At 37.1% G+C, this 19,629-nt stretch overlaps 1 protein-coding gene across 1 annotated transcript; it reads left to right on the top strand.

Moving 5' to 3' along the window:
- Positions 1 to 248: 248 nt before the first annotated feature.
- Positions 249 to 19,244, top strand: LOC146467856 (neogenin-like). Its single transcript, XM_085125651.1, has 9 exons — positions 249 to 571; positions 1,926 to 2,273; positions 4,276 to 4,427; positions 5,415 to 5,580; positions 10,185 to 10,267; positions 11,001 to 11,217; positions 12,615 to 12,756; positions 12,879 to 12,927; positions 13,671 to 19,244. Exons 1-9 carry the CDS (start codon positions 418 to 420, stop codon positions 13,818 to 13,820), a joined length of 1,461 nt encoding a protein of 486 aa, XP_084981777.1. The 5' UTR covers positions 249 to 417; the 3' UTR covers positions 13,821 to 19,244.
- The last annotated feature ends 385 nt before the right edge of the window (positions 19,245 to 19,629 follow it).

The following is a 19,629-nucleotide window of genomic DNA, read 5'->3' as shown; positions in this document are numbered from 1 at the left end:
TATTCAAATACTTATGCGACAAATATCGTCCCGATTGAGCGGATTCTCACAAATATTAATCTCCCATGACTCTAAATAAAAAGGCGTCTGTTAACTATTTGCACTTGTACGTACGATTTTCCAAGATCTTAGTGAAGAAAAAAATTTGATATCCTTGTTTTTCCTTGCGCAATATTTTGACTGAATATTCATGAGTTCTTTTCATAAACACGAGGTATATTACCCGCTATATACGCTACTCAGCAAACAATACAAACAATAAAACACGTGTACATCATAGTTTCCGCGTAGAATCGTTCAAAGATTTACACTTTCCCGGCAGTTGCTTCTGAAAATATCAATGACGCCTTTAACTGAAGTTTCCATGGAAAATTACAAAACTACGCGACCGGGAAAGTCTGGGGGAAAAATCCCGCCATGTTTTTAACATGCACGGTAAATACTGTATATATATATTTTTACGAGAGTGTAGCGGATGGATTCGGGCAACAGATGGCGTTGTTCGTAGTATTTTCTTTTTTATTTAGTTCTTCACTGGTGAATCACGCCGTGGCACAGAATAACGAAACAGGTAAGTTCTGTTGTATATACTTTTAACACCTACATGAATTGACGAAAGTGACAAGCGAAACGGCGTCCGTGTTTATTGCATTTTTTTCCTTATGATGCCCCTGCACGTATTGAAAGTGGAAACGGGTTGCAGTTATCAAAAATGTTATAATTCTCTTTACATTTTTATGTTCCTTGCCTGTGTTAGGACAATCGAAACTGTTCGTATACTGACGGCTTTATATGTATGAATGTTTTAAAGTTTACTGATATCGCGTGATGCTGCTGCAGAAAATAACTTTTTATATCGATTTCATTCAAGCATAACCACTTACAAATATTGTTCCGCTTCCCAATGTGATCGGTTTTCGATGATGGTTTAATCGCGAAGAAAACAGCCGCAACTGATATAACAAAAGTCATAAAAGACAATGAATGAGCTCGGTTGCTTTAATTAAATAGTCAGTTTGTGCTGAAACGCACGGGGGCCGCCGATAAAAGTTTTAAGCTGTACGTGTCGAAATATAGAAACGTAACGGGAAATTTATTCTGAAATCGATGAAAAGTTTAATGTGGTTTCATGGATCAAATACTGTAAGGTCGACCTTGGCGTCCTTTTGTATTGAATCCCGTAGAACAAACGTTTGAACAAAATGCGGCCGACAAGTGACCAGCGGACTATCTTGTTAATGATAGGGCGCAGTTTTAAATATGGTGGGGAATACGACAAAGGAAAGAATCGACGGGAGACAGAGGTCGTCAGGTAAAAAAGGCGGATTAAATATACGATTTTAAGAAATTCCTACCTTGAAGCAACTGAAGAAGACAGGGGCATAATGTATTTGGCGGCGGCAGTGGAATTTAAGCAATTGTTTGTCGCCTTTTGCTCGGCAGAGGTGAAGCAAATGAACTGGCGCGTTTTTTAGTTAAAAGTGGCTATGTATTCTTTGGTATTAACCTTGGAAGGATTTCAGATGTAATTAACCTTATATAATATTATGAAGCTTAATGAGTGTATGTGTTTTTTGTTTTTACTTTTATTAAAATGGGAAAATACATGTAGTGTAACTGTTCACAAACATCCCGATTGCGAATGATGTATTGTTCAGTGAATGACACAGGCAAACTCGGAAAAATATTCCATCACATTTATTCCATTGCGCAACGTCTTCTTATTGTTTTTCTTATATCTCCATACATAATTTCTTAAAACTGATCGATTTTAATCGCAGACTTTTCATAATATAACTTTCCCTTTTACTTTTGAGAATCCCCCCCCCACCCCCCACAGACACTAGGATACCATTAATTAATAACGTGAAGCTTGCATATGTTCAATACTGAACTGATTTATTGGGTTTGATTTTTCTTTGTAGTTGCCACTAAAGTGGACATAAAATGCAGATGCAATTCTGTTGGATTCAAGTTTGTCAATATATTTTGGCAGCCTCCTCCTCAAGATGCCAATTCACCTTTTGAGCCTACTTACTACAAAGTTTTCTACTGTGTATCCTCGTCATGCAGTAATAGCCTTGCTGACGGACAATACCAGTTAGGTTGTACACTTAACACAACACACCAGTCATTAGAACAAAGGGAACTGCAGTGTACCATTAGAGCTCAAACTCTGTTTCGTTTCTGGTTTTACTTCATCCTGGAGATGAGAAATTCATCTGGAGTATTTATTAGCAGCAGGAAAAAAATCTGTCGTCTTGCTTCAAATAGTAAGTAAATACTAGAAATACGTGACTCACAAAACCTCGCGAAGCTAGGGCTGGGTGGACAGTTGATTTGGAGTGAAGGAATGGGCTAAGGCAGCTAGAAAATATGAATTCTCGTTTTGTATGATAGTGATTGAGAGGATAGTGTGCCCCCGGGAGTGTGCCCTTGGAACAGCCCCACACTTGTGCAAGTGGTTTGACCACACCCACTCCGTGTAATCTCATCCACACAGACGCTGGGAGTCATACACTGTTATTAGCAGCACGTTAGGGATGCACCATTGAAGTGAAGGGGAGGGGGGGTCAAAAACGGGGAAAAATCGTGCAAAAGGAAAATTTAGAAAAAGGAAGCATGCTTTGCAAAGGAAGCAGGAAAAATGTACTGTAGTTGACAGCAGGTCAGGGAGGGGGGTAGGTACACCCCATATAAGCTACATGTACATAGGTATTTTGAGCCATTTTGGTCATTTTGGTCAGTTACAGGGTTAAACCAGTTTGGCCTCAGAGTCTGAAAATGGGTATGAGTTTTGGATTCTAGAAACCTGGTCTGAAGTTGGGTATGAATTTTTGAGGCCACGACTGAAAACTTTAGGATACTGAAAAATTACATATTTTTGTCTGAAATAGGGTCTGGATTTGCAGAACCAAGCTGCACACTCCGACAAAAATCTCCCCCTCCCTTCCCCCCTGGCTGTAGTGGTACACCGTATGGCAATTGCATGTGTATGCTTTAGTTCATGTTCTTTCTAATACATCACAGCAGGATTTATTTGATGATAACTGTATTTAATAACACTACTGTGCCAACCCATCCCAAATGATTTGTTGACTCAATCAGAAGTCCCACATAAAGTGATTTTATTTTATCTCTCAGTTAGTACACGAGATGTGATTGTTCAATTTTGCAGGCCGTATTTCACTGTATTGCCCCCTAAATCACAGGTATCCCAAGCTGTATGAGCGTTAAATAAAGACCTTTGTTTTGACCTTTGTAATTTGAGTGTCACGATGATCTGAGTGTTACGCAATGGCGTAAATTATAAGGGTTTGTATGGGAATTTACGAACGTGTTTTGGAATCGAAAATAAATGGCATGAATTGAAAAAAAAAATGGCTTACCTTGTCTCCTCGGTATCTTGCCAGTGTTATTATATATAGAGAGGAAATCAGCAAACCTAAAACCCACTAAATCGCGCTGAAATGGCCAAAATACGGCACAAAAACGCTGGCAAGATACCGAGGAGACAAGGTAAGCCATTTTTTTTTTCAATTCATGCCATTTATTTTCGATTCCAAAACACGTTCGTAAATTCCCATACAAACCCTTATAATTTACGCCATTGAGTAACACTCAGATCATTGTGACACTCAAATTACAAAGGTCAAAACAAAGGTCTTTATTTAACGCTCATACAGCTTGGGATACCTGTGCCTAAATTTGAAAATTGTTCCTTTCCCGTGTGCCCAATTCATCAGAGACTGATATAATAAATATTTCACTAATAACCTTGTTTATTCAGACTGTACTGTAAGTTATGGATCCTTGTTTTTTCCTGTTGATTTATGGCCTACTACACGCTTTGCACTTGGGTTTTTCCAAGCCAATGGGAAAAAACTTGGTCCGTAACTTACTGCACCAACCTCGAACTCAGTTAGTAAGAGGTATTGACCCAATCTGAGAAAGAAGGTATACAATGTAGAATGTAAATAACAGGTAAGTAGTAGCTCAGTGGTGACCAGCATCTAATATCTCCGCACAAATATATCACTACTTCATCAAGTATGCAGATTGTGTGAATGGAGGAATTGATCACCTGAGGTAAAATATCTTGATGTTCAAACAAGTTCTCCCAACTTAAGTAATCAAAACAAATGTATCAGTATGGAAACGAGTGAGGAGATATTTTATGTATTCTGATAATGAGGCTTAAAGCTTAAATGTCAGAGGCAAATACACCATTGTTTTATTAAAATTACATGACTTTGTATACTGAATTTATTGCAGTCAAGTGTACAAAACCACAGAACTTTAGAATACAAGCAAGTGGGAAAAGAAACTTTACTGTATCATGGGAGCCTGCAAGGGATATGGGGACACAAACCCCTCTTCTTTGCTATAGAATCTGGTATGCCTCAGAGCAAAGCAAAGCTAATGAGGTCAGTAAATTTAGCTAAAAAATAAATAAATAGTGCACATGTACTGTCGGTGCCCCCTTAAGGTCTTAATTGCCTTCAATAGAATTATTTCAGCTGTAATGCATGTTCAGACTTTGGTTTTACAGATAATATGATTTTTGTATAATGAAGTTAATTAATATGCATGATATTTTTCTGAGCCCCGTGCAGGCCAGGGGTAAGTAGAAATGCAAGTAAAATAATATCACGTAAAATGTTTGTCAACATTATATGGAAAACCAGAGAAGAAGTTGTTTATCATTGACTATTCAGTCATGCAGTGACACAGGCAACAAAAATCCGAGTTCTCTAAACAGGAGTTGTTCAGCCAATGACCAATCCAATTACTTATAATGATACAGCTATAGTTCAGATGCTCTATAGTTAAGAAGCTAGGAATTTTGCATGTCATCATATATAAGCAGTGATATAATAAATCACTAGTTTCAAAAATTTAATGCAGTTTTTACTGTAGTTGTTGCAATCTGTGCAATTAAGTTGGGGTTAATCTTGGTCACAAACCTTGTTAAGGGTATACTTGGCATCTAGTATTCTACCCATGCATATTGATGTAATACCATTGAAGAATTATCTTTTTAGAGGCCAAAGACATGTTTGTCTTATTAGCAATTTCACAATTACATGTAAGTTACCACCTCAGAAAATGTTCAGCTAAATTGTTGAAGAGGCAATTTATTTTGACTACCCAGTCTATTAATATAAAATTTTATAAATATAACTCTCGATCACATTCTGATCTGTCTACCAACAAAAAATTTGCCAGGTATTTCTTTGACTCAACCATTACAAGTTGCAGTGGCACTGTCTTGATTAGAACAAAATAATATTCTTGCACTCATTCTCATCTGCAACTTCTTTTACCACTGACATTGATTTTTTTTTCACATGTATCTGTGGTGATTTATTTAATTGACAGGGAACCTTCCACTTTTATTGTTCTCTTTGCAGTCTGTGCAGAATACTCCAGGAGATGAAATGCGGATACTCTCTCACACAATTAACGACCTAAACCCATATACAAAGTACACATTCTTCATCCAGTGCAGTTTGTTCGATTGTTATAATGGCTGGGGAGCGCTTACTGGTCCCATCACAGGGATGACTAAAGAGGAAGGTGAGGGAATCAGTAATTCACATGATTCAATTTGTGCCTTCAGTATTTGGTGTCGATAACGTGCAATTTTAGAAAATATCCATTTCCCTATACATGTACTTGTAGAAACGATTCAGGAAATTCTACACGGGGTGGAGTCTCATTGAGGACTAAAAGCGTTTAAGGATGGTGCCTCCTAATACAGAAGTATTTTTACGCAGTTTAATGACTATGCAGGAAAAGCAGATCTTAGTATGGGCTACTGGAATCTAGAAAGAAAATTGGGGATAGTGGAGCATTTTTTTAGAGTTAATTTAGTAACATTTATTTTAAAATTAAAGCAGTAAAATACAAAGCAATGTTTGGCATTATTTTCAAAATTAATAAAGCTGTATTATCTGTGAAAACTGCATGGTTACCCGCCAATTTTCTTTTTGGGTACCAACTTGAGCACTTGCTAAGTTCTGCGTTCTCCACCTAGTTTTAAACCACACAAAAATATCCTTGTATTAGTAGGCACCACCCATAGGAAACCCGAGTATCTCGAGATGCGCAGAAGGTATGCGCAGTAACAAAAGTAGGCTCCATGCCTAAAGGAAAGTATGAATCTGATTAATAATACCGTGGAGGCAACATGGTGCAGTGGTTACTGGACTTTCATTGTTCAGACTTTTGATCAGAGGATGGAAGGTCATGGAAGGGGCGGTGGTATGGTTTGCCGGGTTTGTTGGTCTCTGCTGACTGCTCTGTTGTTTCCTTTATAGACGGGAAACTTTACTTCACATTGTCTCTCTTGCAGGCCTCAGTTGTTCAAAGAGCGGATTTCTTTATCCAGTGGATAAGTTACTATCTAGCGGATAAAATGTACTCCAACCAAAGCTTTTGACAAGTTTTTCATGCAACCCCATACTTAAATTAGACAGACGCTCCTACTTTATACACAAATTGTAAGGCTATAGGGAAACTTTCAAAACTCGCCTCTCTCAAGTCGATTGGACTGAACTTCTACATGATAAAGGCCCCAATGATTCTTACAATAAATTCTTGTCCGAATATTCGCGGCTTTATAATTTATGTTTCCCATTGAAGCCTCATAAAGTTAAGAATTGTAAAAGGCCTTATTCCCCATGGATAACCAAATCTTTATTAGCTTCTGTTCGAAAGAAAAACAAGCTGTATAGACAATTACTGAGATCACCTAATCCAACGAGGGAGTTACAATATAAGTCTTACAGAAACAAATTAACCCATCTCATTAGAATTGCCAAACGCCATTATTATGACCAAAGGTTTGCTTCGGCTAAAAATGACCTAAAGGAGACCTGGAAATTAATCAATGAAGTTATCAACAAGCGTAAATGTAGACCTCCTTTTCCTTCGTCATTTAGATCTGATGGTAGCATTCTTACCAACCCTGTAGAAATAGCAAATGGATTCTGTAATTATTTTGCTAACGTAGGACCTAATTTAGCAGCGAAAATACCTCCGGTGAACTCTTCTTTCCACTCTTTTTTGAATGATCAGATCAATGAGTCTCTGATTTTGAAGCCGACGACTGTTGAAGAACTGAATGGAATCTGTATGTCCATGAAGTCTGGGAAAGCCCCAGGATATGACGATATTTCTATGTATGTTATCAAAAACACTTTTGAAGTAGTATCGGAACCTCTTAAGAATATTATTAATTTATCCTTTTCCAAAGGAATATTCCCAGACAAGCTAAAACTTGCCAAAGTGATTCCTGTATTTAAAGGTGATGAACCGGATTTATTCACTAATTACAGACCAATCTCACTACTTCCTAATTTTTCGAAATTCTTCGAAAAGGTCATGCACAATCGACTAGTAGAATTCGCAAATAGCCATGATATCTTTTACCAACTCCAGTTTGGTTTTCGTAAAAACCATTCCACTGCGCTGTCGCTAACTTACCTTGTTAATAAAATTGCAACGTCCATTGACCAAAATGAAATCACGGCAGGTGTTTTTCTTGACCTTTCTAAAGCGTTTGACACGCTAGACCACCAAATCTTATTTGAGAAACTTGAACATTATGGTGTCTGTGGACTAGCATTGCAATGGATTAAAAGTTATTTCTCCAACCGTACCCAATTCGTCCAGATCAACGATACCCGTTCCTCCGAACAGATAATTAGATGCGGTGTTCCACAGGGTTCCATATTAGGCCCTTTACTTTTCATATTATATATCAATGATCTTCCCAAAACAACCAGACTGGCAGAATGCCTGCTCTTTGCAGATGACACTAGTATCTTTTACTCCAATTCAGACCCTGATCATGTTGCCTCTGTAATGAATAGTGAACTGACTAAGATTAGCTTATGGATGAAATCAAACAAACTTTCTGTTAACATAAAGAAAACCAATTATGTTATATTTAAACCCAAACAAAAATCTGTCCGCATGAGCTCCCAAATTTCACTTGACAGTATACCCCTCAAGCAAGTAACAGAAGTTAAGTTCTTAGGTATTTATATTGATGAAGGTCTCACCTGGAAATCGCATATCAGTTATATTTGCAAGAAAATCTCTAAGTCCGTTGGTATAATGTACAGATTTCGTTTCCTTTTGTCATCAAACACTAAAAAATCTTTGTATTATACCTTAATTTATCCCTATTTAACTTATTGTACTACAGTTTGGTCTTCTACTTATGTAACAAACTTAAATCGCATTTTTCTTCTTCAAAAACGAGCTGTGCGAGCTATGACAAATTCTAATCACCTTGCACCTTCTGCACCTTTATTTGCACAACTGAATATCCTAGATATTTTTAAAGTGAATTCCTTTTATATTGCAAAATTTATGTTTTCCTATCACCAACGTTTGCTGCCTTCGCCCTTTCTAAATTTATTTCCGACTGGTGGTCAAATTCATAATTATGATACCAGAACCTCAGCTCATTTTCGACCTCACACCTGCCGAACTAATATCAAGCAATTTACTATACTCTATAGAGGGCCAAAAATATGGAATGCTTTGCCATTATCAATTACGTCTTCCCCTAGTCTATCCACCTTCAAAAGAAAGCTTCTTGATTTCCTCAGTTAATTGTATGAAACGTCCGACTCTGTTATGTTTTTATAGTCTTACCACCACCGTATGTTAAAAAATCTCAACACAATGTCTTTACTGGTCTTTAAGTCCCAACATATCTCCGAGGAGACCTCTCAGTATAAGCCCGGGGGTTTCTTGAGGTCTCCTCGCCACTTCTTACTTCTTTTACTATTTTTTTATTTACTCTAAACTTATGTACTTGTAATCCTAGTCTATTATTCATTGTAACTTTCTATGTTTGTATGTCGTGGTGAATAAATAAATAAATAAATAAATAAATAAATAAATAAATAAAATAAATAAAACTCTTCCACACATTTATTCGCCTCATAGTGATCTATCCAGTGGTTAAAACTATCCGCTCTTTGAACAACTGGGGCCAGGTGTATAAGTGGGTGCTGGCAACATACTGCTGAGGGTAACCCTGCAGTGGACTCGCATCAACCACCCAAGGGGGTGAGGGGTGTAGTATTCTTCCTAGTTGCTACAGAAACCAGGTTAAACTCTGGTTATATATGGGCGACTTAGGTTTGAGTGTGACTTTACCACAAAGCTGAGTTGGAATTGCCAGAAGTGTAGGGGGGTCCCTTAAAAAATCTCCTGTTTGGGTGGGGGTGGGGCTATGGATATTTTCTGGAACAGTTATCAGAAGTTACTAAATTTAATGAAGTTAATTAACGCAAAAAATGCATGTAAGTTGCTCGTTGTAATAACTCACATATTTCAATTCATGTGACTGCCCTATTGAGTCACTGTGGCATAAATGTAGTGCAAGAGGCAGTGCAAGATACATAACAGACCCAAAGAGCCATGATCTTCTGTATCTTGAAATTGTGTTCTGGTCTTCTCCATTATTTATATCCAGCATTATTACAAAAGCATTAAACCATTAAAAGAGTTATAAGCTATTAAATAATATTAAATAAATATTACGAAGTTAGTCAAAGGAATAAGGGTTATTAATTTTTGCCACACAGTGCTCCGAATCGCTGAATAAATGAGACAAAATTCATTTGTATTAATTTGTGTTTTAATACAGGGTATTGAACTTTTTAAAATCCATTTCAAAATGCCTGTATATTTGTTTAAGTTTATCCTTAACCTGTAGTTGAAACTGAACTCATAATTAGTTTTGTTATTTATTATTATTTTTTAATTAAAATAATATCAATATCAGTAAACATATTCAGTGTTTTAACTTGTAACATGTAGTTGTGCTGTCTCCTCTTTCTAGAGCTTCAAATTCTTTAATCTTTAACTTACATGTATATGTAGTTTAGCATATATATTTTAGAATTATCCATATCATATATCTGTATACTTATTTGTAATTCAATTTGTGTTGATTTAATTTTGTCTTTTTCCGAAATATTAGTTTGTAGTTTAGTTCTTATTACGCACGTAAATTTCTGTAAATGAGCCTATTGTTTGCTAATCAATGTCACATGCTTAAGAAAAGCTTACATGTACTAAATACTTAGTATACTTAATTACTTACTTGTATTTTTTTTCATGTCCTTAATTTGCACGTTGCATTTTTTTTTCAGCACCAGCCCAGGCTCCAAAATTTGAAAATTGGACAGTTTCTAATGTTGACGAGGACAAACGTGACGTGACACTAGTTTGGAAGGTAACTGTTTTATGAAATCAGATGTTGTTCAATTCTGATTGAAAAGTAATTCTTGGCTATTTTAGGCTTTGTAAAACCTGAAACCTAAAGTTGGCAAATTATTCAATCTGTGCATTAATTAATTAATTTAAGTCACTGTGAGAAAAAAAAGGGGATTGATCACTGTGGTGACATTTAGTAGCAGCAAAGAGGTGACAATGCAAGCCCTTTGGCATAAATGGATAGACTACTCTTGAGCGCCGTTTCAGACTGGTTTCCACCGCTTTGTGGAAAATGGTCATTTTTTTAGCAAATAGATATTTTTAACATAAAATAAAGGAAAATTCCCAGGTTTGAGTATGGAAAATGTCTGTCAGAGTGGCTTGGAAACCCAGGAAATGGCACCCTTAGGAGTAAAACATTTCCCCTGGAACCTTGGGCCTTAGATGCTCGTATTATTACAAAACAGTCACATTTTTTTCCCTGGATCTGGGCAGGGCTCCATTCATCCGAGATTGGTCATACTAGTTAGGCCTCTATCGGAACAGTGACGCTAACTTACCACGCCTTGAACTCTACTGTATCTGTGCAAATGCCCCACTCTAGCTGACCCAGAAGGAGTTTGATGGTGCTGGAACTGATCAATGCATACCATGCTGACACAAAACCAATTTGCACTAAAATTGTAATCTAAATTTAAAGTAGTTATTGACACTTCTTCCATCACAAAATTTGTTTTTTAATTTGTCCACAGCTGCCACCTTCAAATACCTGGAATGGTGTCCCCACAAAGTTTGAGATCAATTACTGGCAAGTGCCGTCACAAGAAAATGGCTCGTTGCCAAACTCTTCAAGGAGTATACAAATCAGTAATGCATCGGCAAGGATGGCTACCTTAGTTGGATTAAACCGGTTCGTTGACTACGAAAGCGAAATCAGCATGTGTACATCAGAAGGTTGTGGACCGAAGAGTAAGCCTTGAGGTTTTCAAGGTCTGTGTGTAATTTTTCTTGTAATGTAATTTATTTACCCACGAAGCACCAAAGAGCTCTCGGAGCTCGTTCAAAGGTGCCTGTGCATTCCAGGTTAAATTTGAATTTGGAAATGTTGGTTTTTGTGGAGGGAGGAAAACCGGAGAACCCGGAGAAAAACCCTTGGACCAAGGACGAGAACCAACAACAAACTCAACCCACATATGACGCCAAGTCCGGGAATCGAAAAAAAAAATAAATAAAAAAAAAATAAAAATAGTCCGGGAATCGAACCCGGGCCACATTGGTGGAAGGCAAGTGCTCTCACCGCTGTGCCATCCCTGCTCCCCTATATGGTGCTGATATCTTTATTTATTTATTTATTTATTTATTTATTTATTTATTTATTTATTTATTTATTTATATGGTGCTATATGGTGCTGATATCTTTATTTATTTATTTATTTATTTATTTATTTATTTATTTATTTATTTATTTATTTTACAGTTTAATTTTTATTACATAAAACTAACAGACCGTACAATGGCTTTCGCTCCTCACGATTACGCTGGTACTGGTACCTTTGGTTTTATTGTTTGCAATAAAATATTACACCGCGAATCAAACAACATTGAACACTCATACTATGACAATTTTCTTTTATGTACTCAGTGTATACTTGCATGTGACTACCCAATAAATGAGATTTCATATACATTGTAGCAGCAACTTTAAACAAATGGTTTGTATTTTCTCTTGTAAAGTGAGGCCTCAATTATTCGTCAAGGCCTTACAATATCACTACTTGTTGAAACATATACAGTAGGTCATTTCATGAGAAAAAAGAGAAAGATGATCCATAAATTAAATAAATCAAAATTAAAATTCTTATAGCAGGTAGCTATAGTAGGTAATAAATACAATAAAATCTAATTACCAATTACATTTTTTTTGCAGAAATTACATTTTTTGTAAATATGGTCACGGTGCACTTGATACTCGTCTTTCGTACAGAACAGATATCCTGCGATATACGTAATTTCGTGTGTCAGGGAGAAAAATGGCAAAATAAAGATTGTCTCCATCTTTTCTGAATTAAAACTGCGCTTTGTTATCAATGTGTTGAATAATAAAATAATTACCTTGGTCAATCTTGCGGAATATCATTCTCCTGATTTTAGCCAGCTCGGCCTACGGTCCGCGCGATTTCGCAAGATAAATGTTAATTACTTCTGATGTTCTGTCCAATAATAACGCGCGGAAATTAATCCGTGGGTTAAAAATTCCGATGATCTACTAGTACGATCAATCAGAGCTTACACTTGTCCAGATACAGGTCTGACTACCTATGCAGGCTAGCAAACTTCATGTTTCCATACTTGTCCTTCCTTTGCAGCTGATGCGAGAGACAAAAAAATAAACAAACTTCACAACAGTGACTCCAGTGCAGATTCAGTTGCTTGGATTATTATTGGAGTGTTAGTGTCGGGGGCTGTTATATTGCTGGTGTTTGTTGTTTTAAACTACATCAGAAAAAGGCAAGGGAAATTTTTAGTTTACTTTGGTTTAGTTTTAAGTTCCTTGGTTTACTTGTTTTGTTTTGTTTTGTTCGTTTGTGTACTCTGTTTACCTGTTTGTATACCGTTTTTTTTTTCTTTAGAAGGCACAGAAGGAATCGGCGAAGACCACTGGGTGAGATCTTACAAATGGTAAGGAATATATGTATTTTTTTATTTTACTTTCCGAGAACTATTTGAACAGAATGCCAGAGGAACCCAACTCCTTTAAATGAACTCACGTTTGGCGAATGTGATTACACACTTTGCATTCTGGCAGAATCAGTCACAGGACAGTCAATACATTAGTGGCCTTTTATACTGTTGGCGAAATTCAGGGGATGCACCCGGAAAGGAATCTTCATTATAAGACTGGGAATATTTTTTTCTGTTTTCCATATCATGTTAAGGCCTTGAAAGTGAATTTCTTTTTTTTAAACCAGCGCAGTCTGATATGTTGGGATTTTTGTACACGTAAAGCAAATGTGAACAAAAGTATCACAAGGTAAAATATAAATATTTTTCATAAACGGCAACCGATTTATTATTCTCTTAGATGTGTGTTATTAGCCACACAAACCACGAGTATATATTAATAACTTGAGATGTTTTCTTGACGGGTAACTCCCGTTCCCTGAAATGACGTCACGACTCAGACCAAAGCTCCACTCGGTCTAGCTTGAGGGGCATGGAACGAGCGAGAAATTTTAGAGCGAAAACGGATCATTCAACGAAGAACATTTTAGGGCGAGTTTCATAAAGTTGCCAAAACCAATGAATTTCTGCTGGCGAAAGAGACATTACAAAGCTTTCTACATAGAAACTGCACAGAAGCGAACAGGTACCATTTATTTTGTCTGTGTGTATTGTAACTAATAGCATTTATAAATTGGCAGGGCCCACCACCTTTGTACGATGATCCTGATGACTCCATACCAAGCACACAGAACTCCTACGCTGAAATACGACATGAAGTCGACGTTGAGGATGTCCTCCTTTGCCAAAGCTCACAGACACAACAAGACCATGGTGTCTCAGATACGTAAAACAGATAGAATATATTACATGTATGTTCTCGACATTAAGCATTGGCGTCCGGGATTTCACAGCCGGCTACCGTCAGTCTCATGTTGTTCATTTGTTGACGCGTTTAAAGGAAACTTAAGTAACTACGAGGCGACTGCAATGAGAGGGTCAGAAAATCGTAATGACTCTACGCGTGCGTTTTAGTACATTTCTCTGCCATCTTCTGCAAAACAACGACGTAAAGTGACCAAATCGAAATGTTTTTCTTTTTGGGGAGAACGTGAAGAATCGACAGTGAATTTAGCTTTCTCTTTCTGTACTTAAAACCTGCCCCTCAAGAATTCAACTCATGAACAGTTCAGCCACATGGTGCTTGTACAAATCAGTTGGTGTAATGGCGACAGAGTTAAGTTTGAGTGATTTTCTCGTTGGTGTTCTCGCTACGGTTGTTCAGGTTCCCATAATCTCTACCCATACGTTTGTTTTCTGGTAAAATCTGTCACGTTCTCCAATCTGATTGGTCAGTTCGTGAACAAAGTCTTTTTCGCCAAATGTTTTGCATGCGCAGTTATTTAATGTATCACATTTCTGACACTTTTTGACGTCATTAAAAAGTGGAAAGATCTGGGTACGAGATTATAGTTTCCCAAATAGATCAAGTCTTAGAAGAGTTTTTCTGTCCGTGATAAAGAGGATCGTTGCGCTAATAAAGAGAAACTCCCGTTGTCGGCAGAGAGACTTCTAGTTGCGAGCTGCAGCTTCCGCTTGCCAACTGAGACTTCCCAGGATGCCAATGTTCTCCCTGTTTAAAGTTCTCAGTTTAGTTTATTCAGTTTATTATTGTTATTTATTATTTTATTTATTTATTTATTTATTTATTTATTTATTTATTTATTTATTTATTTATTTATGCCATTATTCTTGCACATCGTTTCAAGATAAATATATATTAAAAGATAAATAAATAACAAAAGAGAGAGAAACATATGGCGAGGAAGCCCATATAGAAACCATTGGGGCTTATACGAGCTACAGGCTCCTCCAATTAGGGTCTTCGTATTACGACCCAAACAGCGACTGGGCAGAAGAGTAGCGAAAATTACGAGCAATTCCAAAAAGCAAGATGGTCCAGTGAGATGAATGGTTTTCTAAAACATAGAAAACTATGCAATGTCACATATTTGAAAGCGGATTAATAAATGAAGAAAGCCCGGCAAAAAAAATCAGGCTTTTTTAAGGCATTCTTCTTGCAGCTGCTTAACGTTGTGTACAAATTTGCGATGGTGTCTTTTGATGTATTTTATAATTCTTTCATCCACTCTTGAAATATTTGATGCATTTCACTTCCATGTCTTCATATCCAACCGGTAAATTATTTCAAAGTCACGAAATGATCAGCTCTCAGTTAGTTCGTTAGCTCAGTTCACGGATAGTGTGCTCCGTTCAGACTTCTTTCCACAGATTTTCACAGAAATGTTTTTCGAAGGGCACTCGCGAAGGTCGGTCGCAACCTTAAGTAAATAGGGACCTTAAGCAGAGACGACGACGACGACGAGGAAGACGAAACTTAAAAAATTACCTTCGCGTCTTCTAAATAAATTTGCGATGATTTATAATCTCTCAGTTTGTGCAATGTAGCCGAATTATCGAGGAGCTAGCGTCGTAGAGGCGCCTTTAAAAGTTCAGAAAGAGAAAGGAAAATTAATCATCATGCGTTCACGTTCTCCATAAAACCTTAAAATTGGTCATTTCACGTTGTTGTTTTGCAGAGGACGACAAAGTAATGTACCAAAGTGTATAACGCACGTGCAGAGCCAGTGTTTTGCTAATTAAAACTATTGTTTTCTGACGTTCTCGTTGACGTCGTCGTCGTCGCTGCTTAAGGTCCCTAATAACTGCAATGGCCTCCCATTTATTCATTAAGTAATTAATAGGCCATTTTACAGTTCTTTACTAAGTGACCTGGCCTTGGATTGTAAGCGAGGCTGGGGGTGACCTTGTCTTGATACAAACCTCACTGCTTTTCATATGTAGATCATGCTGTTCTTATGCTAACTAGTTTGCATTTACACATCAAAAGCAGTGAGGTCTGTATCAAAACAGGGTCACCCTCAGCCTCGCTTCCAATACAAGACCAGGTCACTAAGCACACAACTGTAAAAGAGCCTATTTCTATTTAAAAGAGTATTTATTCTTACAATTTATTTAGTTAGATGAACGTATGTCTCTACCACTTTGCAGTGGTATAATAGACAGTGACCTTTATGTGGTGCAAAAATATGCGTGGGTATGTGTTCACAGACTTTATCTATTGTCTGAACTGAACAGCTTTCCAAGGTAGAAGCTCTTAGAAAGCTGTGAGCTTTGTGGAACAAATGATGTCCAAGGACACCTATTTATAAAGGTTATGATATTTATTTATATGGTTCAAATATTTTCGCCGAAATCTGGGGTTATAGGATGTTCTCTTTATTTAGTGTTTCCCAGCATCGCCTTATCGACAAGAATGTTTGAAATATCCTTGTCAAATGCCTTTCCGTCGTAAAGCTTCTACATAGCGCAGTAGAGTTGTATTTGATAGTAATTCCGGTTAAATTAGCTTAAATTCACCGACAGTTGCAGCGCAAAACGATCTTTTTGATTGAAAAATATGAAGCCCCAAAAACTCGCCCGAATTTTGACCAAGGCAACCGTTGTCGGCCTTCTTCTCGTGGATAACAAATTAAACAAGAAGTTCCGCCATAAAAGGGCAAGCCCCTCCTTCATTGCACACCTTTGTGGGCGTGAGATGCAAAACCTCAAAATTTCATATCACCACAGCATTAAAAGATGTCAACTTCTAATTATTTTGTTTAATAGGGTTTATTCTGAAAACTGAGCACGTTTTATCGTTAAGGGCCGTATAAAAAGATACATGTTGTTTGTCAGTTGTTTACGCCCTGATGCTTGATTGCCAACTGAAAGTGAGAATGTAACCGACCCGTAATAAGATCTCGAGACGCTTTGTTTGGCCACCGTCATATTTTTGGAATAAACAAAAATAATTTGTGGTGCAAATTTTCGGTGAATTGAACCGTGCCAAATATGACTCCTCTGTGCCCTTGGTGACTCAGACTTTTCAAAACTGAGGGACATCGCTTGGGGAATATAATAATAAATAATAATAATAAAATCACCTATAGAGCGCTGTGTCCACTAATAGCTCAAAGCGCTGTACAACAATGGTTAAACTATAAAATACAAACTAATAGCTGTTATAATGGTATTAGTAAAAATTATTTGGAAATACAAATAAAGTTACACTGGTGGATTAAAAGCGTTCTGAAATTATTTACAATAAAAATGTTCCCGGCGTTTCGGATGCAATTACGGACCTTCTTCAGGGGAAGTGAAAGAAAAATTATGCAGAAGCACAGTTATAAACAAGACGCTGATTAAAATTCAGGATATGTGTCATTTTTTCTTGTTAGCGAGAGCCAAGTGTAAATAGTCCTTGGGGAGTAACGCCCCGTCGGCTCGATTGAGTGGATCTTTGGGGCAATTAATCTCCCAGGCCTCGAGAATCTTTCTTTGGTGCCAATTATTGCTGGTCCTGAGAATTGTGGCCTCATCCCACACTTGACTCTCACTAACAAGAAAAAATGACACATATCCTGAATTTTAATCAGCGTCTTGTTTATGACTGTGCTTCTGCATAATTTTTCTTTCACTTCCCCTGAAGAAGGTCCGTGATTGCGACCGAAACGTTGGGAACATTTTTATTGTAAATAATTTCAGAACGCTTTTAATCCACCAGTGTAACTTAATTTGTTTTTCCAAATAATTTTTTAATGTACCCACCTGGTGACAAACCCAGCTTCAATATTATAATGGTGTTAACTAAACTACAAATAACTAGACATCATAAGCCAATTTAAATAAGTATGTCTTCAACTGCGTCTTGAACTGGTAAACAGAGGTAACACTTCTGGGTTCAAGAGGCAATTGATTCCACGGCCTTGGAAAGACTAGAGAAAAAGCTCGATCACCATACGTCTTTAACCTAGATTTAGGCACAGCTAAAACATTCTGAGAACTAGAACGAAGTAAACGTGGACTATTATGGTATAATCGGTTATCTGCCAGTTGCGCCATACTGTGTCAGGTGACACATTTTGACAAATTGCAGGCAAGCGGAAATTTGTGTCATAGGGAACAGCTAGGGCGCAAAACTGCTGACAGCCTGAGTTGTGTATATTGTTATTTATTATTTATTATACATTTAGTAAAGATTTAAATTGGGGGATATACTATGTTCTATTTATTACTTGCAAACCTCATTCAAAATAAGAATGCCGCCGATGCTTCAACTTAAATTGTTTTAATTTATTATTTCATAAAGTTTACATTGTTAAAAAGCTAGCTGTATATTATTTACAGATTTTATGTATTTACTCTACCCACAGACTGTAAATAAAAGTAATACTTTGGGTAACGAATAGGGAAACATAGCAAGGAGTTACGAAATTTCTAACATTCTTCGTTATTGCTTTCCATATTCATTCATGGTAACATAGCATAATGTTTACTTGCAAGGCTAATTTTATTGCCGTTTATGTTTTATATACAGCACTTAGGCAAAAACTGTTTAAATGAAGCAAGATTGCTATGGCTTTTTCTTGTGATGGTATACATATTTATATTTTACTTGTTGATCCAGATAACTACATGTATAAGGGCCTTGACTTGAGCAACGCCGCCATTTTCTTATATCAGGACTGTTACTGGGCACTTTCGTGTTCAAGTGGCGTTGCCAAACCACCTTAAGAAACTAAAGTAGGAAGCCTTTAAAGGAATGTTGGAATATTGCATTGCTTTATATAACGACATAGGGCCCGATTACATGGCAAATTTCAGCCCCCTTAGGGGGACTGAGATTTCAACCCGGGTTTGTTAAGAAATCCTCTTAGAAGTAAGTTGTAATTACATGGAGAAAGTTCCAGTCCGGGTCAATGCTCGGCCCGGGGTGAAAATTCCAGCCTGGTTAGGTCAAACCGGGCTGGGGCTTTTATCACGGTCAAACGGGCTGAAAAATCTCATGTTAATGCAATCATATTTCAGCCCGGGCTAAAAGGTGAACTTTGGCGTGCGAAATCAACGTGATCCCACTGAAAACGCTTTGTCTTGATGCTATTTTACCCAACGTAATTTCAATTGCGCTCGGGCTGTATTTCATCATAAAATCGCAAAGAAATCTCAACCCCCCAGCCGGGCCTAAATTCACCATGTAATCGTGTCCTTAGAACATTTAATAGTATCATAATTCTCTTGTATATATAGTACTGTTATAATCTTTTTTCCTTCAGTTTCATATTGTATGATAAATTTCTACTCGTTCTTGATGTTGGTTTATCCCTTTTTCACTGTTATACGCTACCTTCTTAAAATAGAGTTGATTCTAGGTATTATTATCATTGTTTGTACGTAAATTCCCGCTGTTGAAAGTAACGAGAACTTGGGGACACCCAAAAAGGAAATTGGGGGTAACCAAGCATTTTTCAGAGATAATTAAGCAACAATTATTCTAAAAAAAGAAACATTTTATGGCGCTTTTTTCAAAATTGAAGCTTTATTATCTCTGAAAAATGCATGGCTACCCCCAATTCTCGTTTTGGATACCAAGAGCACTTGCTAAGTTCTGCTTTTTCCGCATAGTTTTAAACGGCGCAAAAATATCCCTGTATTAGTAGGCACACCCATAGGAAACCCGAGTATCTCGAGATGCGCAGAACATATGCGCAGTAGCAAAAGTAGGTACCGTCATTAACGGTGGTCTATCGTTATTTCAGC

The sequence above is a fragment of the Pavona decussata genome, unplaced genomic scaffold (genome assembly GCF_977016875.1).
Source record: "Pavona decussata unplaced genomic scaffold, jaPavDecu1.1 SCAFFOLD_134, whole genome shotgun sequence".
NCBI classification, from domain to species: Eukaryota; Metazoa; Cnidaria; class Anthozoa; order Scleractinia; family Agariciidae; genus Pavona; species Pavona decussata.
Note: the sequence above shows the minus strand (reverse complement) of the source record. Positions and strands in the feature narration are given on the sequence as shown.

Coding starts and splice junctions, on each gene's coding strand:
- LOC146467856 (XM_085125651.1), top strand. CDS start 418: ATGTTTTTAACATGCACGGTAAATACTGTATATATATATTTTTACGAG. Junction 572..1,925: donor GGCACAGAATAACGAAACAG/GTAAGTTCTGTT, acceptor TTTTCTTTGTAG/TTGCCACTAAAGTGGACATA. Junction 10,268..11,000: donor ACGTGACACTAGTTTGGAAG/GTAACTGTTTTA, acceptor ATTTGTCCACAG/CTGCCACCTTCAAATACCTG.